Here is a 26,903-nt window from a genome sequence, read left to right on the forward strand (position 1 = left end):
AAAGGAAGCTTCCTTTCAAAAAAAAAAAAAAGGGAAACTTCACCTTTCATATCGGCTATTATTTTTAATTGTTGTATCAGATGCTGAATGATAATTCAATATTTAAAAAACCATCCTAAAATATATTAAAAAAGCAGAATTCATCCATGCTTGTAACCCATCACGAGACATTTCAAAATTATAGTGCAAATTGGCCACTTGCAGTTTTAGTTTAGTACTCCACCTAATCCCGCTTCATAACAAGTCAAAAATGCCAGCAGACTTGGAGCATCTTTCCATAATTATCTATATATATTTAGTACCATGGCGCTTGTCCACACTACGAGGGACGCCCATGTGTTTAATTCTAGTAGCGCCAAAAACATGCATTGTCCCAGACACGAGTACTCATATTTACACAGCTTTATATTATAACTCTTCTTCCTTAAACTTACAAATATAATGTACTACCTTTTATCTGATAAACAACTCCTTCAGGGTAGACGGCGTCGTATATATCTTCATTGGTTTTTGGCAGTTACCCTGTTTCAATGAATAAAGTTTGCACAAGGCTTGTCCTGCTACTTTCCAAGCAAACCCACAATATTTAGCATCTCCTCGGGCCTTGGCAAAATTATAAGAAATATGGTAGATTGCAAGTGCTTCTTCAAATACGTCTTCTTCCTTCCTCTTGCTCTCTTCAAATTCTGATGCTTCGTATAATATCTATTCAGAAACAAAGGGTGGGAAAAAAGAAGAAGAGGTTTTTACCCATAAGACCGTTTTAACTGGACAAAATATTAAAAAGGTGAGGAGAATATTATTTGAATTACCGCCTTGTATTTTTTAATGACTTCATTTGCAGCCTCGTTTTTTGTCTCTGTATTTTGATTTAAAGCATCTGTCATATCTTGTCTGTAGTGTTTATACAACTCCTCCCATTTCATCAGGCATGACTCGGAGACTTCTTCATTGAAATAATGGAGTTTCCAAACTTCTACAAAACAATAATAATAAGGCATCCAAGACTGTCAAACTGACTTTTTAACCTAAAATCCGCGAAGGATTTCAAAATTCATATGGTAAAATACAATCTTATGATTTTAAACTTGAAATACCTTTCAAAGAGTAATATAAACTTTCATATACAGCACAGAGGTTTATTGAGACAAACTTTATAATATATTATTTAGTACAATATTTTACTTATTTTAACTTTAAATGTAATGTTCCTTTCACCAAGATATTAATATGAGTATAATTAAAATTGCATGTATATATATATATATGTGTGTGCATACACTTCATATTTGAAAACGTAATTCCTCGGTTTACAACTTTAAAAAATATAAAAATAAATAATAAAAATATTTGACCAATAATATACAAAAATTAGATGAATAACAAAAGTTGTTCAAAATATAATAAAAGAAAAGTTACAATAAATATTTATGATAAATGTAATAACATAAATAGTTTTTTACCATATTTAAAATCTTATGAATCCAGTGTTAAAATAAACAAATATTAAAAGATAATATTTCATATTTTAAAATTCCAAATATATAAAAATTATGAAATCATAAAATCGCAAAATCATGTTAATTTCAAATATAATTTTACTATTTAAATCGTGGTTTTGTCTTAATTTTACTCGATAATTTTTAATGATCTTAACTCAAAATCAAACGGGTCAACTCAAGATTTTAACAACTATGTGACATGCTGACAGCCATAAACTTTCAAACGTAGGAATGTAATACTACATCTAAATCCAAAGTGTGCCTACAATTTTTGGCAACTTAATCATGCCATGATGCTCAGAAGCTTCAATTTTGATAGTCAGACGCTTACCGGTTTCTAGTGTATCCTCTTCCATGTACAATTTCACTTTGTCATATATTAATCCCAGGATAGAGGTAGACTTATAAGAAATCTCTTCCTTTTTTTCCATATGGTGTGGAAATAATTCAGCCTTCAATTGCTCTGGAAGTTCGATCTGTTTAAAATGGCAAAAATGTCAAATTCATTTCAAAATAGGAGCAAACAGTCAAATCACTCTAAATCGAATATTGCAAACAATAAATTTTGTTCTTAAATCATAAGGAACAAACTACACCAGTACAATTGTGCAAATAACTTCTAAAAGCTAAGTTGTTTCAAATTTCAATATAATTTGATATTTATTTCTACTCTTCTTTCATCAGGTTCTACATATATGATGTTCAACTTATAATTTTAGGGCTTGATAGAATATATTCTAAACTTTATTCATTTTTCAATTTATGCTTTTCATTCTATTCAATATACTCCGTAAATTAGTTTATATTGATTGTATGCAATAGCTACAGGGTACGTCCATGCTAAAGTAGACTTTCACATGTACAAAAATGAATAACTCTCCCCCCAGCCTTAAGAGCCACAAAACAATGGTGTCATGCGAATAAAATAGTTTAAATCACCCGGAGAAAATTTTTAACTAAATGACGACATATGATGGCTGCTACAGTTTATGCGGCCTTGCTTCTTTCATATGTTAACATAAGCACGTCCCAAACATGACACAATTGAAACAACATCAATAATTTAGGAAAGAAATGGATAAAATTAAAGCATAGGATAAAAATGAAAAGGCATCAGCAGCCCTAAAATGAGTGGAACTACAACTTATCCATTTTCTTTATATAGGACTAAAGAGAATAAATACCGTATTGTGTTTGAAAGGTCTAGGATATTGAGGCCTAAAAAGAAGAGCAACAGGACAATGCAAAGAGGCACAAAATTCAGATGCCCTAAAAAGTTGCAAAACTCCAAATCCCAAACATATTCCCAAGTCTAGGCAAGGGCTTAATTTTCTTAAGCTCTACAATGGACTTAAAACACCAGGAGTTTACGTATGGAAATGGAAATGCGTTTAAGAAGCCAAATGCATAGGTGAAAAATTAAATGATTTTTAATTCAACAATCAAACCAGAGGCATTTAAGCTATAACTACATTTGCTTACCCAATTACAAGTCTCCATAAGCTAAAAGCTTCACCACATGCCTTTTCATATTGACTTCAATGCACTTTAATTTAACAGACATCAAAAGTGATCCAATACATGCCAAGCCAAGTTCCAAGAAGTTAGACAAATAATTAATCAATTGCAAGACCCAGATGATGTCCAAATCAGGTAACATAAGAATTAAGCAACAAACTTTTTCCAATTTCAGTGACTATTTTCAGTGCAACATTACTGTATGAAAGAAAATTTTTGGGCATAATTTTCATCTTTGTATCTAGTAAGGCTGACAATTAGCGACAAACTGTAGCAACAGGAACTTTAAGTTCACAGAAAACCCATGCACAGGGTAGAACTCAAGGAAATTCGACCTGATTGAACATTTTCAGAAGATTACATATCCAAATTCATACTCAGCTGCATTCTAGCTTAAAGTAAAACACACAATCTCAGAACCTTTCCATGTATTAATTCAACAGTCAAGAAAAGCTGTGATACTAACCTTTTCCCCCCCTTTCTTTGGTGCATCAAGAGCATCATAGTATTTATCAATTAAGTCTAACATGTTCCTCTTCATGTTATTTCTCTCATCATTTCTGTCATCTCCCAATATCAGAAGCCTATCCATTATTGCCAACCAACTATCAGCTGCCACACCCATAGTGTAACTGAGAGCAGCCAAAAGAGTGTACAAATATCTTTAGTAGATTCCAACAGGAAAAAGCTACAGAAATCATATAAAGAAATTATCAGGGAAAATTAAAAGAAAAGGGGAAATTCCTTACTACACCAAAGCATTATATCAAATGAGTGACTACCATGTACCATGATCGTATAGCATTTACGGTTACATGCCACTCGTTTGTTGAACCATGTGTAAAGCACTCATGATTCATGGAAATGATTCATTCATTTAGTGCAATACTCTTGAGTGTAGCGAAGTGGTTTCCTAAAAATATATATGCATTTGACATTACTAAGAAGCATGCCAGAAACTTTTAAACCTTAGTTAAAAATCTTTTTAAGGCGTAACATGCTTGAAAAGATGATTAACCCATATACTTTTTCATGTCAAATGCACAACCATTGTGATATTGAAAGACAATTTATCTAACATATAGCAAATGCAGTGAATAATAGCCAAACATTGTGAAAGCAATATGGTCTATTCAAAAGCAAGTGCATACCTTGGCTGAAATCTAGTCATCAGAAACAGTCTGAACAACTCGTCTTCTAATTCCTCATCAGAAAAATCACTAGGTTTCTTATTAGGCACATTACTGCTAGAAAAGGGAGGATTCCAAGGTTCACTCTGATTGAACTTCTCTACCAGCTGGATGGAAAACATTTTAGGTGCTTACATTTCAAACTGACAGCTACTTAATTAGGAATAAAAGCTGGAATTTAACTCAATCCCGAACTTTGAAGATTAAGCAACATATATCATCACTGGTAATCAGTCAAGAATCAACAATCAAACATAAGCAAGGACACACATAAGCCAAAAAGGTCATGCACCATTGCGTGGAAAAGCAATCAATTTCACATATTCCAAGCAACAGGAGTCCAAATTTTTTCCTCCTGCTGCCCCTTCTCCATTTGAGTAAAAGAAAGGGAAAACAAGGACTAGAAATCATGACCTGTCTCAGCTCCCAAAAAGTAGGAGTCAAGGTAAAACTAGTATTCAGCGGTCAACAGCATATCACAGAAAACTTACACGACTAAGGTAGTACATGAAACACAGCACATGTTCATTTTGTAATACACATTTTTAATATCAACTTCTCTCAATACTTTTTGCTTAATAGATTTGAATATAAGATTTCAAAAGTTCGTGATTTATAAGAGAGAATACCTACGACTTACCACCTCTCCCAAGAACACTTGATGTGTAGCCTACAGAACCAATGATCATTATACTTGCTAATCAGCCTAGTCTCAAACTCTTGTTCACTTGAGCACAATCAAATTGGCTGTCAACACTTCTACTTATGGGTGTGTATTCAACCATTGAAACTGAAGACCAAAATGAATCAATTAAATTCAGTTTTTTGGTTTAGGCCTTTAGTTTTGGTAGGTTCATTCAAAAAATTTAACTAAAACGAACTGATATACGGAAAACACATATACCCTTTGCCATTTCACAATATACTCAGCTGCTTAGAGAAATTATAAGTGTCTTTCAATGTTCCCCCATCCTGATGCCCTAAACATCTCATCCTTGGTCTCTAGATAGTAGCTTTGTGCTCTTTTCGAGATCCCACTCATCTTATTTCTCATCTTTGGCACTGGACTTGCCTTTTGCTTCTCCACTGTCGCTGCATCACTTGCAGTTATCCTTACAACTGTTGGTTCTACTCAGGTGCACCACCTTTTTCTCCCTCCTGCATTGGATCCACAATGTTTCTCAGTGGTTCTGCAATTTTGCATCTGTGGCATGCTACCCTGCATGTGAAAGCTGATTCAAGACTCTCGAGTTTGTGGCTCTTTCAAGTAATGTTGTCTGTCTCATCTTTCAAGTTGCAGATTTTCCATTGTTCTTCTCCACTAATATGTATCTCAATAAGTCTAGAGGTAGAGGCAGAGGCAGAGGGAGTGAGGGCATGAGGGACATTCTTAGTATTTGGTGGTCAAATTCCACTTTCCACCATTCTTTTGGATGTGTTGCTTTTGGTTTGTATTGTGATTCGTTAGTATTTTGTTCTCATTTTATGGCTTTTGTTGGCTAATTATGTTAGTTTGAGAATGATAATGTTATTTATTGTTACTTTGATTTGATATAAGACTGATGTTGGATTTGTTTGAAGAACTGATGGACTGAACCCAATTGAACAGATTTATTTCAATTCATTTCAATTTCTGAAAAAATGTTACTTTGGTCATTTGATTATCCTTTTTTTTTCAATTCAGTTCAGAACTGAATATATCCATTACACACCCATATTTTACTCTCATGAACTAATCCCTACCCACTTCCAGACTCGTACATTCTGGCGCAAGGACGATCCTTGGCTATTTTTCACTAAAATGTAGGTCTTGATGGGAACCTATCCATGTGCAAGCATAGCAAATTTATTTCAAGATACACTCTATGCCCTTGTTTAATTTTTCACTTCAACTAAGCTCCAGTGGAGCAATTCACTCATGGATAATAAAGGTAACATGTTAATTAGAACACCACAAAAAACTATAAGATTTATGAGCACATCTACAGTGAAAGCTAGGGCTTATGCTAGTAACAATTGGTTGAAAGAATTACAATGACAAGGCAAATGGTGAAGGAAAGTCAAAAGAAATGGATGAACTTCATTCGGTAGCTAAAATCTACTCTGAATTAAAGTGGAACTGAAGAAAATTGTATAAAAATGCAAGTATTCGACAAATGAAAGCCTCACAGGTGAAACCCTAAATAATGACATTCACAGCGGAAGCAAACATATAAAAAGATAAGGGCAGCCATTATATTCATTTGCATGCAACTATAAAAAAATAAATGCCGACCTCAGGATTTCTTGACACAAAATACATGTCACCATCATAGTCACCTCCTGCCATCTTATCTGCCAATGAGCGTGGTCCTTTACAAGGGAATAATATAGCATATTTTGCATTTCCTACAAAATCTTCTATGCCCTCCACATATGTCGCCTTCAAAATATGTATATCTCCAAAATGTAAACCAGGATTTCGATACACCAGTACTTTCCCTGAAACCTGCCCATTATCCCTGCATATACTCATTGAATATAGCACAGATAAGGATATGCATAAAAGTGAAAACGACTTTCACTGCCTTTTAACTAGTTATATTTGAACTTGAAAGTAGCGAACTTCAAAAATTGCTGAGATTTTGTTTTTTTTAGTTGCAATTCAGGTTAGTCATGTAAAATGTGCTCCTTTCCACGTAGATTCAGATTGAACTGGTATCACAAACAAATGTTGAAAGCCTTCACACAAATTTTTGTATCATTTGACAGGTTACTGTCACTAATAAATAATAAGGTGCACTTGGTAGAAGGAAAATATGCCAACAACTTACAAGATTATACAAACTTCATCAGCCTCTAGGGTTCCAGTGGGATCAACAGTCCCCATCAAATAATATGATTCAGGGACGGGTATACGTCCCCCTTTAAGACTCTTCTTCTCCTCCCTCATCAATACAAGCTGATGGTACTGAATATGTGATTCATCCAAGGGAATTCCAGAAAATAGCATTCTTGCCACAGTAAAATTATCCATCTCTCCATTGCTAATGGCCACTGCGTGAAGGAAAACAATTTTGAAAAACTTGCATCATTGAGTTTGAAAACACTGGAATGGGTAGAAGTGAACAAAAGATCACAAACACACAAAAGATCATTAAACTTGTCTTGGGTAGATTAAGGGCTAACAAGGGACCACCATTTGAGGATATTGAAAAGCAAAACCCAAAAGAACAGCCACATATTGACACATTCTCGGGAAAACTACCTCGCAAAGCTACATGCTTTTTTGAGAGGGCACCTTGTGCATCTTCTAAAGCATTATTCAGTAAATCCATAAAAAACTCTTTTGGAACCCCACCATAGCTAAGAAGTGCAATTAAGTTCCTCGAAAGATATGCTCCCTTTGGCCGATTGCTGGAGATTGAAAAGGCAAAAATGTTTTACAAACCATAGAAAAACTTGAATAAATAAAAAGATCATTGGATTTTCTCCACTTGAATTTGCTCAATGAAACCAAATTGATCATAGGGAAGCCATGAAAACATCATAATAGTTCCATGACATCCCAACTTTCAGGCAGCTTCCCTTTGAAATGTATAAATACTGAAATAGGATTTTAGTCCGACATCTCCAACGGCATAAGTTACCATAACTATATTAGTTCACTTGCATAGGAATAAACTACAGAATGCTTATGCATTTAAAATGGATAGTTAAAAACAAGGGTTCTGGAATTTTAAGTTCATTTTACATTAATGGCAGAAAAGGTATAACTAGGTTCAAGTACAAATAAATCCAACAGCAGCAACTACCTGGTTCCAACTATCTCAAATGAATTTTTTGTGCAAGCATTTTGCACTGAATCTGGCTCAACTTTAATCATTGAGGGTCGGACTTGAATGGTTCCGGGACAGAGCTAATAAATGTGGAAACCACAATAAACATAGAGATATTAGAAAACATACAATGGAAAAAAAAAAAAAGGAATAATGCAAACTGGGACATAGTAGCCCAGAACTTTGATATTGAGATCTTCATTGCAAAGTGCAAACACATTGCATATTAAAATTTTTGTCTTGAACATCATGCTTGACTTACTAATATGCCATGGCATAATAGAAGATCATCCTAAAATTTGTAACTACAGATGAACCTGCTATGAAGGCATGAAATCACTTCAGTTTCAGAGCCCTATTATTTGCACCTCAGGCACGAGTATCAAATAAATGGATCTGTCCAAGCGTAAACATGCCTTTAAAAAAAACATAGATTCTCCCGTTAATTTGAACTGCCAAACAGGCATATCAATGTCCAAGTATCCTTTGCTAGAAGATATTTTAGGTTAAAGTAGTCACGCTTCATGAGTAAGGTCAGTGACTACACAGATGCAGGTTGAAGAGTAGTATTTCTAGAATTGATGAAATTCTCCTTAAATTTAGGATTAATTGTCCTCTTAATTCAAGGATACATTTCTTTAATTTTAGGATCCATATCTTGATAGTTTCTCATTATAACTATGCATTACTAATTAATGTAAAAAAGAAGATAGTAATCGAGTAAAGATGTAGCTTTTTTTATTATTTTCCTTCTTTTCCATTCCTTCCCTCTCCATTTTCTTATGCTAAAAACTTTTAACAATTTCCAACAAGTTTACACATAAGAGAGAATAGAGATCCCAAAGGAAGATGAAAGAACAGTCTGAAAGATCCGATAAAAGAACAGAGAACAATTTAAGAGATCCAAAAGAAGAACAAAGGAACATAGAAGCAGGAAAGGAGCCATGATATTAAATTAAAATCATTAGAAGCTTCAGAATAGCAAGCCCAAAACACCACCAGTCCCCACTCCCCACCCTTAACAAGCTAATCTAGAAGGAAAATAAAATTGTGAGGTATTAATTCATTCCAATTTTTTTACAATCTTATCCACTCTACTCGATTACTCCAACCATAACTGATGAGCAACAAAAAGGATAAATGAGATAGCCTGCAATTTGAACTGGGTTAAATATTTTGGGCTGCTATCCTTAACCCAAAATTAGAATTTTGATTCAAGTTCCCTTCTTAAATAAAGAAGAGGAAACATAAATAAAAAGGCAAATTATGATGATCCTATTATTGAAACTCCAAAAATCTGATACCATTGACCAACATAAAAGGTTCCTAATTAGGAGGATTCAAATTTTTGAAATCGTAATTAGGAGGATTCAAATCTTTGAGATCCTAATTAGATTGAGTTAAGAGATTTTTATTTTTATCGTAAATATTCCTAATTTAGGTTGATTTTTTGTGCATAGATCAATTCAATCGAAATAGAAAAAAAAATTCTTCAAAAAATTCTTCTCAAAATTCTCTGTGGTATAAGAGCTTTTTTCCTGAGGGTTTAAATTCAATTTTTCTCTTAGGGTTTTTAAAACACTAGATCTACCTTTTTGGTACTACCCTACTAGGAACCTTTTTTCATCTTACCGCCACCACCAGCAGGGCACCAAACCGTTGCCTGCCAGCCGGCCAGTTTCGACGCTGGAAAGCCACGGGCATGAGGCTCATGGACCTCGCAAGATTCTGGGTCTTTCCCACGTGTCGGCGCGTGTGACGTTTTCCAGTTGTCTTTTTTAACGGCGATCCTTTCCAGCAGACTCACCTTCAAGTCGTGCTTCTGATCTGTTGGACCTGTGCCTTGTTCGCGGGTGAACAGTAATTCTTTCTTCAATAACAATAATTTTCCACTGTTTTTGATAGAAAAATGGTAGTTTTTTCTTAAAATAGCAGTGACTTGTGTAGATAATGTAAGAACTTCTGATAATGCTTTTGTTTCATCTCTTAATTCTGCTCCATGGATTATTGATTCTGGTGCAAATAGACATATGACAGACTCCTCTAAAGGCTTCTTTAATTATCTTCCATGTCTACAAAAAGACACTGTCAGAATCACAAATGGTTCTTTCACTCTTGTATCTGGAACCGGTTCTATTATTTGTACTCCAAATATCAAGCTATCCTCTGTTCTTCATGTTTCTTATTTCCTTGTTAATCTTTTATCTGTTAGTGTTCTCATCAAAGCACTTAACTGTAAAATTGAATTTTTTCCTGACCACCGTGTTATTCAGGACCTTCAAATTGGAAAGAGGATTGGCAATGGTAGATTGCACGATGGCTTATATATGTTGAAAGGGAATCTAAATTTGAATTCATCTCGGGCTCTTTTTGGAAGAAATCAAAATGTCAACTAGGAAATCATACAGTGGTATCGACGGTTAGGACACCTATCCTTCTTTGTTTTAGATAAACTTTATCCTAATTTATTTTCTAAGACTCAAAGTGATTCTTTAGTTTTGTGATACTTGCGAGTATAGGAAACTCTTGCAGATCCTGAACGAAAAGGAGCAACGATTGAAAAGATGAAAGCACAAGCTAAAAATGAGACCTGGAAGCTTGTCACTCTCCCACCTGGAAAGAAATTTGTTGGCAACAAATGGGTATTCACTGTAAAACACAAACCTATGGAGTGGATTACTAGGAGACATTTGCTCCTGTTGCAAAAATAAACTCAATTAGAGTATTGTTATCTTGCGCTATCAACCTTGACTGGGATCTACAATAATTTGATGTAAAAAATACATTCCTTCACAGAGACTTGGAGGAGGAAGTGTATATGGGAATTCCTCCTGAATTTGCTCATGAAAAAACACAAGGAGAGGTGTGCAGGCTAAAAAAGGCTTTGTATGGATTGAAGCAGTCACTCAGAGTTTGGTTTGATCAATTCAGTAAAGCTATGATTTCTTTTGGCTATCCACAGAGCAATGCTAACCATATCCTATTTATCAGATGTCGTAGGAATAAAATTATTCTTCTTATAGTCTATGTTGATGATATAGTAATGACAGGGGATGGCACTGAAGAGATGACCCCGCTGAAAAGGCTTTTGGCTCAGAAGTTTGAAATTAAAAATTTAGGAAAACTGCAATATTTCCTGGGAATCGAGATTGCTAGGCCAAAGAAGGGAATCTTTATTTCTCAGATAAAATACATTCTACATCTTTTAGAAGAAACTGGTATGTTAGGTTGAAAACCAGTAGAAACTCCCATTGAGAGCAATCACAAACTACAAGCAGAGATTGGTGAATTCGTGGATATGGGCAGATATCAAAGGTTGGTAGGCCGACTGATTTATCTTTCGCATACTTGACCAGACATAGCATATGCAGTCTGCTTAGTCAGTCAGTTTATGCATAATCCTCGTGAGTCTCACATACAAGCTGTTTTTCACATTTTGCGATACTTGAAGTCTGCTCCTAGAAAAAATCTCCTATTCTCTAAACACGGTCATCTTCGTATACATTCATTCACAGATGCATATTGGGCTGGATCCCTTGATAATAAAAGATCGACTAGTGGGTACTGTACACTTGTAAGAGAAAACCTTGCCACTTGGAGAAGCAAAAAAGCAAAGTGTTTGTTGCTCGATCAAGTGCTGAGGCGGAATATAGAGCAATGGTACAAGGTGCTTGTGAACTGCTATGGTTGTAGAGATTATCGGAGGAATTGAAACTATTGGAGAGGGACAAACTCCTCTTATACTATGACAATAAAACTGCCATCAGTATAGCTCACAATCTAGTTCAACATGACCGAACGAAGCATATAGAGATTGATCGACACTTCATTAAAGAGAAGTTAATAAATGGTGTCTTGAGGTTAGATCATGTGGCTTCCGATGAACAACTAGCTGATGTGTTTACCAAATGGCTCAGCAACAAGACTTATCATACCTTGGTTTGCAAGTTGGGCATGTGTAATATCTATACATCAACTTAAGGGGAAGTATTGACCAACATAGAAGGTTCCTAATTAGGATGATTTAAATTTTTGGAATCCTAATTAGGCTTGAGTTAAGGGTATTTTATTCTTGTTGTAAATATTCCTAATTTAGATTGATTATTTGTGCATAAATATTCAAACCTTGTAAAGATCAATTTAATCGATATAGAATAAAAAATTCCTCCCAAAATTCTTCAGATACCAAAAGGAGAAACTATTGCATTCTTTCAAACTAAAGAGACAAATAATCCACAAACTGTTACAAGTCTCAACAAGATCAAAGGTCTAGTAGATGCAGCATCAACCAAAATAATATATGAATAAAATATGAAAGTTTTTTTTTTAAAAAAAATGGACGAAATAAGATATATTGCACAAAAAAACTGGGTAAAAGTCCATACATTATCCTTCCTCTAAAATGGAAAATTACTAAGATTACCTTCTTATTGACAAGGAGAGTTCCTTTGACAGCACCACCATTGTGGAAAAGGCGGAACTGAATCAGCAAAGGCTTGGAAAAAGAAATGGAAAGATGATGGATAAGTTGTAGAGTGAATGAGAGGCAAAAGGAAGCACTGACAGACTGTCAAACATACCGGTTCCCCAGAATTAGATTCTGGAAATTTCACTTCTGAAGATTTCCCCATGAGCTCATTACAATCAAGCAGTCTCTGTCAACATTGAAAAGCAATAGAAAAGGGGATGAGTCGCATTACATCCTATAAACAGAAGGCAATGCAAAAGTAAAATGTTCAACCCATGAATTCTGAACTTATTATGAGTAAAGAGTAAATTCAAGCAGAGAAAACAATATATGGATGAAATACAACCACGAGGCATATGTGAAACTATAGATAAGAGAATGAGATATCACTTGCACATTTTTATATTAGCACAATATATGAACAAGTATGTTAACAACCAAAACATCTTGTAGAAAGGTAATATTTGTTATCTATTGCAATAAAGATTACAACATACTTATATATGAGAGACCGTATCTAGAAAGAAAAGGAAATCAAGCCTATGATCATGCAATCCCTAAGATTAAGCAACTAACACATCTATTAATATTTACTTTCTATATTAACATATTTACTTCCTATAACCTATAATACTCCCCTCAAGTTGGAGCATAAATGTTAATTATGCCCAACTTATTACATATATAATCAACTCAAGTCCCATGTAGAGCCTTAGTGAAGATATCTCCTAGTTGTTTTCCGGTTCGGATATGTCTTGTTGAGATTATCTTTTATTGGACCTTCTCACGAATAAAATGACAGTCAACCTCGATGTATTTAGTCCTCTCATGAATAATACTGGATTGGAGACAATGTGGATAACTGCTTGATTATCATACCACAACTTAGCAGGCAGTGAATTTGTGAACCCAACCTCTTCCAACAATTGACACACCCACAAGACTTCACAGACGGCTTGTGCCATGACTCGATATTTAGATTCAGCACTAGAACGAGAGACCACATTTTGCTCCTTACTTTTTCATGAGACCAGGTTACCTCCCATAAAAACAAAAATCTAAAGGTTGACCTCCTATCAACCTTCGAGTTTACCCAATCAGCATCAGAAAAGCATTCAATATTTGAATACCCATAGTTACCATAGAAGAGACCTTGTGATATGGAGCAGTTAGCCTTGGGCTTTACGGCAGACTTGAACCGGGCCTAACTTTTGTTGCCGACATCCGATAGAGACCCACAATAGCTTTTTGGAAAGGAAATTTCGAGACGCACGATTTTCAAAAGTGTGACGAGGGCCGTAGGGGGTCAATTTTGCAATTTAATTATTTTTTTAGATATTTTGGATATTTTCGTAATTTTGCATATTAGGGTTTTATTTCTATTATAAATAGCCTCCCTTGGCTATTAGAAACGCACTTTTCAATCTTTGAGGAATTTCAATAAGACTTTTAGTCTTTTATCCTATCTTTTCTCTTATTTCGTCAAACGATATTGGTTGAAACTCCTGACAGAGTCTAAATAGTCCTTTATCATATTGGTATCAGAGAAAAGTTCGACCATGGCAGATAACCAAGAGGCGCGACTTGCTGCAATTGAGGCATCTTTGGCAGAATTAAGGAAGATGATCGGACAATTGACCCTACAGCAGGGAATCCACCAACCACCCGCCGCCGCACACCCCCAGCCAGTTGCCAATCCTGTGGCCGCCAATCCTGAGGTCACCTATAGGTGAAGAAAATCTTATGTTCAACAAAACAGGAGGATGAGACGCAAAGGAGGAAGATTTTCCAGGCAAAGTGTCGAGTAGGAGAGGCAATTTGCAGGCTAATCATAGATAGCTGCAGTTGTGAGAATCTGATAGCTAAGCAATTGGTGGAAAAATTACAGTTGCCTACACAGCCTCACCCCTCACCATACAAAGTCGGATGAATTAAGGAAGGACCGACAATTGAGGTCAACAGAATCTGCAGCGTGCCTATCTCGATCGGTAAATCTTATATTGAACCTGTTAATTGTGATGTTGTGGATATGGATTGCTGAGGCATTTTGCTAGGTCGCCCGTGGCAATTCGACGTTGATGCTTTGTTGGAGCCCCTTTCAAGTAGCAAAAAATATGTCCCAGAGCATCCCACTGAGCAACAGTAGAAAAGGACATAAACTGACTTACCACATTCACTGAACATGCAATATCAGGACGAGTCACCGTCAAATAATTCATCTTGCCAACTAATCTTCTATACATTTCAGGATCTACAAATAGCTCATTGTCTTCTGTGTTAAGTTGAAGATTAGAGGTCATTGATGCACTACAAGGCTTAGCACCCAATTTTCTTGTTTCTACCAACAAATCAAAACATATTTTCTTTGAGATAAGAAAATGTCTTTCTTACACCGCATAACTTCAATGCCAAAAAAATATTTTAAGGAGCCCAAATCCTTTGTATGAAACTGTGTTTTGAGAAATTCTTTTAGGAATGTAGTGCCAGAAATGTCAGCTTCTGTGATAACAATATCATCCACATACTACAAGTAAAATTACTCCACTATTAGAATTTCTATAGAACACTGAGTGATCACACTTACTCATCTTCATTTCAAACTGTTGGACCACCTCACTAAACCTGTCAAACCATGCCTGAGGACTCTGTTTCAAGCCATAGAGGGATTTTCGAAGTCTACAAACCTTGCCTAACTCGCCCTAGTAACAAAATCAGGTGGTTGCTCAATATAAACTTCCTCCTAAAGGTCACCATGGAGAAAAGCATTTTTAGTATCCCGTTGATGCAAAGGCCAATCATGTATAGCTACCAAGGAAATAAACAATCGAACAAATGCGAGCTTGACAACTAGAGAGAATATATTAGAATAGTCAATGCCATAAGTTTGAGCATAACATTTGGCTACTAAACGGACCTTGAGGCGAGCAACAGATCCATCAGGGTTTACTTTCATTGCAAACACCCATTTACACCCAATAGCCCGTTTTCTTGGGGTCAAGGACATCAACTCCCAAGTACCATTAGTGTCTAGGGCTACCATTTCCTTATCCATTGCAATACGCCAACCAAGATAGGATAAAGTCTCGATAACATTTTTGGGGACTGAAATAGAATTTCAAGTAGTGGCAAAACAACGAGAATAAGAGGATAATTGACCATAGGATACAAAAGACGGAATGGGATGAGTGCAAGTACATTTACCTTTGCGAAGAGCAATGGACAACTCCAAATCAGACGGTGAAGGATCAGTGGGAGCAAGATTTGTCAACGAAGAAGCTGGTAGCGAAGCGAAGTCATAGTCCTCTAAGCGTCTAGAATAAATATGATAAATGGGAGGGCAACCTGGCACATGAGCAGAAGGTGCAGAAAGAGTCTGAGGAGACAAAGAGCGAACCGTGTATAACAAGAGGTCATCTTCCTACCCCTAGGTGTCATAAACAGATGATGGCGGAAAGAACGAAGTTGACTCCAAGAATGTTACATCAGCAGATACAAGGTACCGATTAAGATCAGGAGAAAAACAACGATACCCTTTTTGAAGTCGAGAGTAGCCAATAAAGACACATTTGAGTGATTTGGGATCCAATTTAGTAATCTGTAAACGAACATCACAAACATCACGAACAAAACAAGTACAACCAAAGAACATGGCTCAATAGGAAATAAAGATTTATTGGAAAACAAAATATTACAAGGGATATCAACATGAAGGATGGAGAAGGGTATGCGATTGATAAAAAACAAGCAGTAGATACAGCATCAGGCCAAAAGCATTTAGGTACTTTCATTCGAAATAAGAGGGCTCTGACTACTTCAAGAAGATATCGATTTTTTCTTTCGGCAACTTCATTCTTTGAAGGAGTGTCCACACAGGAAGACCGATGAAGAATCCCTTTTTGTAATAAATAAGATTGAAATTCCCCAGAAAGATACTCTTTAGCATTATCACTTTACAAAATTCAAATGGAAATATTGAATTGAATTTGGATTTTAGCATAAAAAGCACAAAAAATAGAGAATAATTTTGAATGACTCTTCATTAAAAATAACCAAGTAGTGCGAGAGAAATCATCAACAAAAGTAATAAAGTACTTAAAGCCAAACTTAGACATGATAGAATAAGGACCCCAAACATCTGAATGGACTAACTCAAAGGGGGACGAAGCCCGTTTATTGACTCGAGACAATGTAGGTAAACAGTAATGTTTGACAAATTGACAAGACTTACAATCTAGAACAGACAAAGAGTAAAACTGTGGACATAACTTCTTCAAAGCCGAGAGAGAAGGATGCTCCAAATGACAATGAACATCAAAAGATGTTAACCTCGTGGAACATGCAAAAAATCTAGGTAGTTGTTGATCCAAGACGTAAAGGCCCTCTGACCCACGCCCTCTACCAATAATCTGCTCCGTCGAAAGATCCTAAAAAATATAATGATCAGAAAAGAATGAGACACAACAATTCAGTGTACCAGTGAGTTTACTAACGAAAAGAAAATTAAAGGAGAACTTAGGAAGACATAACACAGAGGATACAGAAAGAGAATGAGTTAAGTTGACATGTCCAGAACCCATGACAGAAAATTTAGTGCCATCAATAAGAGTAACATAAAAAGACAATGCATGAGACTTAAGATTGGACAAAAACAATTGGTACTCACTCTCACCAGACTATTCCCTTAAAGTGGGAGGTCAAGGGTTCGAGCAGTGGGGGAGGCGACCTAATTTCCAAAGGGAAATTTGGGCCAAATCCACTTGGGGTAAGATGGGCCGTAGGTGCTCTCCCGAGGGACAAATCCTGCCTGGAACCCGTGAGGGTGAAGGGATGTTAAGAGCTGCTCACAGTGGCGGGGCCCGAAGGAGGTCACGGGCTGTGGGTGGTAACAGTGCCGTGCGAGAAGGGCCGGGCTGTTACATAAAAAGGCGCCTTTTTATGTAACAGCCCGGCCATCCTCCGTGACCGGCACTGTCTTAACATCCCCTCACCCTCACGGGATCCGGGCAGGATTTGTCCCTCGGGAGAGCACCTACGGCCCATCTTACCCCAAGTGGATTTGGCCCAAATTTCCCTTTGGAAATTAGGTCGCCTCCCCCACTGCTCGAACCCTTGACCTCCCACTTTAAGGGAATAGTCTGGTGAGAGTGAGTACCAATTGTTCCAATTGAGGCTTTGATGAAATCCCACAGAGGGATTAATGTTTATGTATATGATGAACATAGTGCATGCACAGGTTGAGTTTGGTGAATGAAGAAAAAGAAAAGTTTTTAATTCTTATGTATGTTTGTTGATCATGTATGGGATTAAACAGGTAAACAGGATGTATGTAGGCTTGCTACAGGTTCCGGCGGCCTTAAGCCGACCTGAATCCTAGCGCCGGTAGCGGTCCGGATTTCCGGGGCGTTACAAGATATCAAAATTTTTTGATCAAAAGAGGCCTCAACTGCCATATGCGTCATTAGTAAGGTTAATTCTTATTCTGAAGTTTCAGGCATGTCTTCTTTGTATGTCCGAGTTTACGGCAGTAATAACAAATGATTCCACTAGAGTCAGAGGTAGAAACTGCTTCCCCAAAACATTAAGATCCTCTATCACCATTAAAACCTCCCTTGTGCCCACCTCTGTTATTCTATCTGCCATTATCATTGCGACCAGCAAGAGCACTAGTGGTGTATGAAGGAATTGAAGACTATACGCAACACCCTAATGAAAACATCATGTAACGATGATATTTCAGAGTCAGAAAGAATTCAGATTTAGCTGTCTCAAACTCTGGAGGGAGACTTGCAAGGAAGCTCATAACAACCATTTGCTCTCGTTGAACTTGTTGCGTTTTCACATCTGTACTAAAAGGCATCAAGATATTAAGTTTCTCATACACTCTTTTAAAATCCATAAAATAGGAGGTCAGAATTCTATTATTTTCTCAGCTCGATAAAACATCTTACACACATCATAAATACGAGAAATATTCAATTTGGCAGAATATAAAAACTCCAAATAATCCATTAATTCTTTAACAAATTCATAGTGATTAATAAGGCTGATTACCTCACTATGAATAGAATTTCGGATCTGCAAAAATAATCAAGTATCATCCTTCATCCAATCTCTCCTAGTTTTATCAATTGGAGGATCCTTGCTAAGATGATCATCCACTCCGATACTTCGTAAATAAATACGGATAGTCTTACTCCAATCCAGAAAATTAGATCCATTCAATTTGTGTTCCGTGATTTTAGTTAACACAGAAATCACCTCAACTACGGTATTTTTAACTTCAGCCATGAGAACAACCAACCCAAAACAATAGCAACAAAAGGAACACAGAATCAAGACCTGAACAGTACTAAAAATGCCTCCACCCAACACCTAACCGTCAAATGAACCTCAGATCTAACGAGGGAGCTACAAGGCGACTCCGGCGAGGGTGACCGGAGCAGCGATGGACAGGCGACACGCCTCCACGCGCCCACGAGTGAGACGGCGTCAGAACCTTGTCGCGGCGCGTGAAGAGCATTCACCGGCTGGACACCTGTCAGCTCTTCAAGGTAGCTTCGCCAGCGCTTCGGCGTCCTTCCTAGGTGGGCGGTGAGAGATAAATATTACCTAGATGGGTAATCCAAAAGAATAGGAGCCCTAAGTCTAAAAAAAAAAAATTTAAACTTTAAAGGAGAAAAAAAAATCTCTACGAAAATGGCTCTGATATCATGTAAAAAAGTAATATTTGTTATCTATTACAATAGAGATTACAACATACTTATACATAAGAGACCGCATCTAAAAAGAAAAGAAAATTAAGCCTATAATCATACAATCCCTAAAATTAAGGGACTACCACATCTATCAATATTTACTTTCTATATTAACATATTTATTTCCTATAACCTCTAACCTATAACACATCTAATGAACACAAAAGGAGAAATAAGTTGATTTTCTATTAAAAAATTACAGCAATATAACAACACCACTTCCCATCCTTGCACTGTTTCAAACTTCAAAGATTCTTTCTATATGCAGCAGAAAACGAATATGCATAAACAACTCATAGGGATAAGATAACAATTTGATTCTTTTCAGCTTCAATTAATAGGAAAAAGCTGGTACGCTGAATAGTATATGGGAATATAAAGGAAAAATATATAGTAAATTCCTATCAAGTCCCTATTTTTTTTTTCAAAATTAACTATTTAATCCCTATATCACTCAATTAAAAGGTCCCTATATTGTGCAAAATCAAACTTTTTAGTCCTATCAAATACAATGTTAGTCAATTTGTTTTAGTCTTTGTCAAGGAGAGTATGGATATATTAAAATCACAGAAACTAAATAATATGTATAGTTAAAAGTACAAGGACTAAACGATATAAATATTTATGGTTAAAAAAAGATGACTAACATTTTCTTTGATAGTACTAAAGAGTTCAGTAACTTCGGTTTCACAAAATATAAAATTGTTTTAATTGACTGATTTTCAAATAAGAATTACATAGTTAAGATTGACAAGCCACAAGGACTTGATAGTAATTCACTAAAAAATATAATTATTTTTGTTAAAAATCACATGCCTAGGAGTATGGATTAACAAATAGACACAATTACACACTGAATTGAATTCCCCAGCACCAAAATGGATGGCCAAGTCATTTTGTTTCTATTTTTCCGACACTTGTATGCCATTTAATTTTCCTGTCCAAAGCTGATATGGGACTTTTTACCATGAGCCATATTCCAAAACTCCTACTTGAGTGCAAGTAGGTTTAGCATAGGCTTCACACGCCCTGTTATCACTTGGTATTGCATGCGATGGCCCATTGGGCTAGCCCATGGATCAACCTGAGTCTAGCTCAATTAGCTCAACTTAGGGGTCTCATTGGGGCTCAGCCACCATGCTGTTGGGTCCTAGATCTACAAGCATTAGGCCTCACTGCCTAATACCATATTATTGGAGTAGAAAATTATGTATGCTACATCAAGAATTAATACAAATTTATGTACAATCCTTCCAAGAATCAAGCTTGCTAAATAGGAAGATATTCAAACTATATCCCCATAATTGTGCTACTTATTTGCTTCCTACACTACAACTTTATTTCCTTCAAACTACCTAATTTCTTTCTGATTTTTTCTATTACAGTTAAGGGTTGAAAAAGGAAAAAAATTGGTCATTGATAAATCAATGTCCAGTTTGAAACAAAGAATCACACACAGATTCATAGATTTATAACATTAAACCTAAAGATGCATGATCATCAAACATTTATCATACAAAATAAATCAGCAAAAAGTTTGCATACTGTCGCCTTTATTTTAATTGATGAGAAAGTCATAGAGACGCCCAAAATTACAAACCTCCATTTCATTGGCATCAATGCACTTTCCCTTTTGCACTCTCCTTGGGCATTTTAAAGCCAAATCCTCTGATATAAAACCAGTTCCATCCGTATGTATTAAAAGTTTTCCATCCTTGCCTTTGACAATGTTACCATCATTATCCTGCAATTGAAACATAAAAGGATAAAAACCTAAAAATATTTCAAGATGTGGTATCAAGTAAAGAAACAAAAAAATAATTTATAAATCTAAACGGAATGGAGGCAAGAATGAAAATTATAAATCATACCAGGCATGGTATATCATCTATTTTCTCTATCTTCACACTTGATAAGTTAACTTCTAAGTTCACAGTCTTTGACAAAATAAGAGAGAATCTGCATTTCAAAACAGGGGGAAAAGAATAATTCTCAACCTATTTGACAAAACATACCTAAACTTAGGTCATAAGTAGGGAAGCTCGGAGGTCTTAGTTTTACCAACCTAGCCATACAGTTGGATAAACTAGGCAATTTATCTACATCCATAAATATAGATCTAGCTTCACGAATTGTTTTTCCATGCAAAATATAATCTCGACTGTCCTTAAAAGCATCAGACTCTGTGCGAACAAAGAAGCATTTAACAGGTGAAGTGGTTGGGTTTTTCTTCTTTTCTTCTTTGCCACCATCTTTAAACACTAGTCAACAATAAACAAAATCATTAAGTAATTAGAGTCGCCTGGAGCAGGGGGGTAATAAATATTGAAAGCCCACAAAGGTATCATGTATGTTTAGCCTCACATAAAAAAAGACAAGAAATGTTCATTTATTGGCTCCATGTTGCATAATTTTACATTCACTTTTTTTCCAAAAACAGAAGCAGAAGCTTTTGCAATCCTGGGCATAAATATGCAGAGCATCAACTCATAGTAGTATGGAGGACTGAAGATGGATGGTTGTTGTAATGCAAGGTCTACATATCATACCAAAAGACATGACATAATGGCTTTCCAGTTAACGTTTGGAAGAGAGGGGGATTAAAGTCTAAGTTCGACCAGTATCTTTCATACCAAGAGGGTAAAGCATAAATATTAACAACACGGTTACGCTGAACAGAAGCTATCTGCAATGAGCACTTTAAAAATGCAATCTGTTCCAGAAACCAAATTCCTAAACCAACAAATGTCTTAGTTTTTATTGGTAAGAAAGATATATCAATGTCAGGTATGCTCAAACATAGAATAATAGATTATAAACATTAAATTTTATATATATATATATATAAAAAGTTATCATCCCACACCATGACTTTAAAGAGGAGACTGTTCAAAGCTTGACTAACGGTAGAATAATAACAAAGGAGCATTAGAATAGCAAGTTCAATATGCATTTCATGACAAGCAATCTATAGGCTCACCAAAAAAGCGGTATCGGCGTAAACCAACGACAATCCCTTCTCTAGCTAAGCTGCCATACTTAGCATAATAGTCGACTGAACTACTTGTTGAACACTTAGCATAATAATCGACTGGACTACTTGTTGAACACCTCTTGTCAGCATCCTCTTTTCCAAATTTCACCATTAGAACATTATCATCCCCTAACACCCTTTGTAGGAAATTGCTCATCGTGGTTAGATAAGGTCCCTGAAATAAGCTCAAGAAATATATGGAATTATTATATAATCTAACATGATAATCCCTATAAAAGCATTCAAACTCAAAACTTTCAACAGAAGGCCAACCTTGATTTCAAATTATTACCAAGTTTTTTCTGCTCCTGAAGAATAAGGAGTATAAAACTTGATAGACTTTAAAAATTATAATAGTTCACAGTGCCGAATTTTAATTCTATGATTAAAACAGAAATTAGCTGGAGGAATCAGTAGGAAGAAATAATATATTAGAAGAAAGCTTGCAACAATGGCCTTAGAATTCTTTCCAACAGAAATGAGGTTAACTTGAGCAATAATTAATATATTTAAAGCCAAACTTGCCGTCATAAAACAAGACTTTCTCTGCATTTCCATGGATGTGCACACACATGATCGCATGTTGTGCAAATGGCTAAGGAAAATTACTAACCTTGAACCTATAAGTTCCGCCCGAACTAACATGGCAGTGGTAAATGTGTGTTTTTCCACAATCCCAGACAAGATACTGCAATACGCACACCCAAAATTACAGATAGTTATTTTCATACATATCAAATCACATTATAATCTAAATTCTTCAACGCAATGGCCAATATCCCGACAATAAAAAGATATCTGATATTGCAATCATGATTTTAGCAATCTGAAAACAAAAGGATATTTAACTTTAAACGATGGCTATAAAAATGAACTTCAAAGTGCAAGACAATATATGACGAAAACAATAGGGAAAAACCAGTCGATATTGTGTAGAAATAGCACCTTCACGCGTTCATTCTCCTTGATATACCCACATCTATTGCCCACAGCTTTCCAAACTTCAGCCTCAAATTTATCCATCGGCAAATGTCCCATCGCTCGAATCTTATCCGCAGATATCACTTCCTCCAGCTTATAGCTATTGTCAAAAGGGACAAAATAAAAAACAGTATAAAACTCGAATGCTGCAAACTGCAAGAATCGGAATGGCATATAAACGCACCTGCCCATATAACTCAATATAAGAAATGCCTTTCTGAATTCGAGTTCACCCAATGCCTGCAGCTGTGGACTAATTTCGGTTCTGCTCACTGCTTCTGAGCTACAGCTAGTATCCCTGGATAGGGACATCGATATCGGGGATTCAAAAATAGATTCACCTATAATCACCGTGTCAAAAAATAAATAAAAGAATATATTCCCAAATGTTCTGGTTCACAAGTAAATAAGCAAACAAACGAGAAAAATATAGTGAGAGTACATTGCTGGTGCATCATCAACCACGCAGGTGCGGAGCTGCGACTCGACTGTTGCGGCGAAGTCGGAGACAAACAAAGGCGTTTAACAGGGGAACTATTACCTACCTTCTGTTTAACCAAGTAAAATACAAAACCGTCAAAAGATTTCCTAATTTCAGAACTGGCTATTGTACAAAGAATCTCGAGAACCACTTCTTCCTCCAGTGAAGCAAGCACTCGGCGAGCCGGGAGTCCGAGTGGTGGTTGGTTCTGATCAGTACATATTTTAGCTATGAGTTGCTCTACAGAAGGAGGCAGCTGATGAGCATCAGCCATGGATCATATGTGTTTGTAATTTTAATGAAGAGAAGAGAGAGGGAGAGAGCTTTCAAGCTCTAGAAGATAAGTTGTTTGATGAATGCTGGATTCGAACTGTGTTTTCAATTTCTAGCACCAGATTAGTTTTCTTCCTCGCTTTCCCGCTTCTGGCCTCTCAGTGCTTTCCTAGTGCTAGTGCTACTGCTGGCTGATCAAATCAATCATGTCACCGTCTCTATATCTCCAGCGCAAAAAGCTTTAGGCTCGGTTCAATTTTTTCAAAAATATTTTAAATATTTGAGGAAAAAACATTTAATATGTTCTGCCATCTATGATTGCTTCTGCGTCACTGTAGCCTAAGACACGTGTACATCTCATTTTACAGTCTCTGACAGCATTGCAAAAATGAAGTGTAATTCTCCATCGACAGTCGTATTGGACATAAAAATGAATATACGGTATTAAATGATGCAAGTTATTACAGAGCATGCATAAATGGCATAGGGTATAAGTAACGGAATCTAATATTTATGTCGAATTAATGCCATATTAAAATATATATATTATATTTATAGATTTAATTTAATAATAAATATATCTAAATAAATTTTAAAAATTTTAAATTTTATTTTTTAAATTTCCAATTTCATCTCAAAAAAAAAAAAAATATATATATATATATATATATTAATTTTGGAGTATTAAGATTGATTTTTGCATTTTATAATTTATTTTTAATAAATTTTTAAATGTTAATCCTTATTTAGTATGCAATTTTTTTAAAAAAAATAATTTAATTTTATCAATTGAATTGAATTTATTTATATTTATAAAATAATTTGTTTATTTAAAATTAATTTAAATTTAATTAAATTTTTCATATTATATAAATAATAATAAAATTTAAATTAATTTAATTTATTTATTATTTTTATTATTTGTAAACTAAATATAAATATATATTCTTATAATAACAATATTTTTATCATATTTATTAAAAAATCATTATTAATATTTTTATAACATTTAAACCTGAATTTTACATAATATTTTATCATTAAAAATATATAAAAAAATTAAATTAACAAAATAATATAGTAAATTAATTAATAATGATTATAAATGTATTAAATATTAATAGTTACTATTAAATTACAATAATTTTTGTAAAAAATAATTATTAATTAAAATAAAAAATAAATTTAAAATTAAAATAAATAAGAAAATAAAGAATAAAAGAAAAATAAAATAAAAAGAATTTCTAAGGGCTAATTAAATGATTTCCATGTAAATAATATTAAGTGAAATCATTTTTTATTAAATTCTAATAATTTTTTACAATATTTAATTTTAATTTAAAATTAAATGGAGTGGCGACAGTGGATATTGGAAGTATTTACAGTCTAATAAGCACCGGTCCAAGATTATCAACTCTCCTATATAATTTTATGCTAGCGGCTATAATTTGGGATTAAAGGCCGGTCGTGATGAGCTGAACAAGTCTTTTAGTTCTCTTTGATTGGCTGAATGTGATTCTGATGGTTAAGATATGCAGTATGGTCCTGACGACTTGCCAGTTAAGAAGCCCGTTAAGATCCCTGGCTCAGAGACCTTAGCTTCCAAAACTCCTACTATCTCTTTCTGGAGTGTCTTAGAAAAAGATAGTGATCGAGCCAATCAGATGACTATTAATCCCCTTGTTCCAGAGGCCATAGATACCCAAGTTTCTCCCTCGGAAGTTGTTACTTCTACAGACCCGACTGTCGAAGTTGCTCACGCTACTCCTGCCATCTCCAAGGTTGAGCCTGACCTGGCTAATGAACTAATATCTTCTAAAGAAGTTTAAAAATATTTTTTGATTTGTGGATGTACCGCAGGCTTGTTTTTGTCCTGCTTTTATGTCTTTTAATTTTTATAACACATCTTCTATTATTGAGAACTGTTTCTTTATTTGCAGCTTGATATTTTATTTTTTTGCTCTTCTATTTAGATTTTTCTTAAGGGGCCTATTCAGCCCTATCATTTATATGAAATCTTAAAGTTTTGTTAGGTCGGCAGGATATTTATGTTTTGACTTAGCGCTGATGGCATGTCGAGATAAAGACTTTAGGTTCATGTAAATGAAAGAGATAATAAACAAACTGTTTTGATAAAGGTTGTAATGAAAACTATTGTAAGTTCTTGTATGGGACCTTTAGTCTATGTTTGAGAATTTCAAAAGGTCGTGATATATTTTGTTTTTTCTCTTAGTATCAACTTGTATTCTTTTTAGAAAAGACCTCCTAGACTTTTGTATGGCCGAATTTGTAATGACCCGAAAATCGGACCGCTACCGGTGCTAGGATACAGATCGACTTAAGGTCGCCGGGACCCGTAGCAAGCTTAACATACATCCTGTATACTTGTTTAATCCCATACATGATCAAACATATGCATAAAAATTTTGAATTTTCTCATTCATTTACCAAACTTAACCTGTGCATGCACAACTCATAATCATAAAACCCCACATTGGAGCCCTCATCAAATGCTCCAATGGGGTAACATATCATACATTAAGCTTGGTTTACATAAAATGTAATACCCGGCTAGACTCCGGTATCGGAATTCCTACCGTCCGGTGGAATCTCGAATGTCGGAAACCTCTAGAAGGGTAAAATTATGTTTTTATAAAATGTTTTCATGTATTTTATGGTTTTAAGCAAGAAAGAAATTAAGTTTTGAATGAAAGGTGACCAAGGAGGCATTTTCAGGTTCGGCCGCCGAACGTGGGATGGTTTAGGGGGGCAAGTTAGGCTTCCGCAAATCTCAAAGGTTCGGCCGCCGAACTTGCATGAGATGTGGGGGCACGTTCGGCTGCCGAAAGGTGGTCTGCCAGCCCTATATAAGAGCTTCATGGC

General features: G+C 35.4%; 1 protein-coding gene across 4 annotated transcripts; it reads right to left on the bottom strand.

Annotated features, from left to right (window-relative positions):
• Positions 1-251: 251 nt before the first annotated feature.
• On the bottom strand, positions 252-24,267 carry LOC110603720 (probable RNA-dependent RNA polymerase 5). 4 transcript variants are annotated; one of them, XM_021741595.2, is made up of 19 exons: positions 23,709-24,262; positions 23,451-23,607; positions 23,231-23,366; positions 22,899-22,973; positions 22,232-22,460; positions 21,317-21,512; positions 21,123-21,210; positions 20,852-20,995; positions 12,609-12,683; positions 12,452-12,523; positions 8,005-8,108; positions 7,458-7,606; positions 7,024-7,246; positions 6,486-6,711; positions 4,172-4,317; positions 3,487-3,652; positions 1,834-1,978; positions 813-976; positions 252-705 (listed from the first exon to the last, which is right to left on the bottom strand). In XM_021741595.2, exons 1-19 carry the CDS (start codon positions 24,019-24,021, stop codon positions 454-456), a joined length of 3,060 nt encoding a protein of 1,019 aa, XP_021597287.1. In that variant the 5' UTR covers positions 24,022-24,262; the 3' UTR covers positions 252-453. The 4 variants fall into 4 exon arrangements, 3 of the variants coding, with proteins under 3 accessions (XP_021597287.1, XP_043807557.1, XP_021597289.1); XM_021741597.2 differs by lacking the exons at positions 252-705; positions 813-976 and adding an exon at positions 2,985-3,048 and having other exon boundaries at positions 1,931-1,978; positions 23,709-24,266; XM_043951622.1 differs by lacking the exons at positions 12,452-12,523; positions 12,609-12,683 and having other exon boundaries at positions 23,709-24,263.
• Positions 24,268-26,903: the final 2,636 nt, after the last annotated feature.

This window comes from Manihot esculenta, chromosome 16 (genome assembly GCF_001659605.2).
Source record: "Manihot esculenta cultivar AM560-2 chromosome 16, M.esculenta_v8, whole genome shotgun sequence".
Taxonomy (NCBI): Eukaryota; Viridiplantae; Streptophyta; class Magnoliopsida; order Malpighiales; family Euphorbiaceae; genus Manihot; species Manihot esculenta.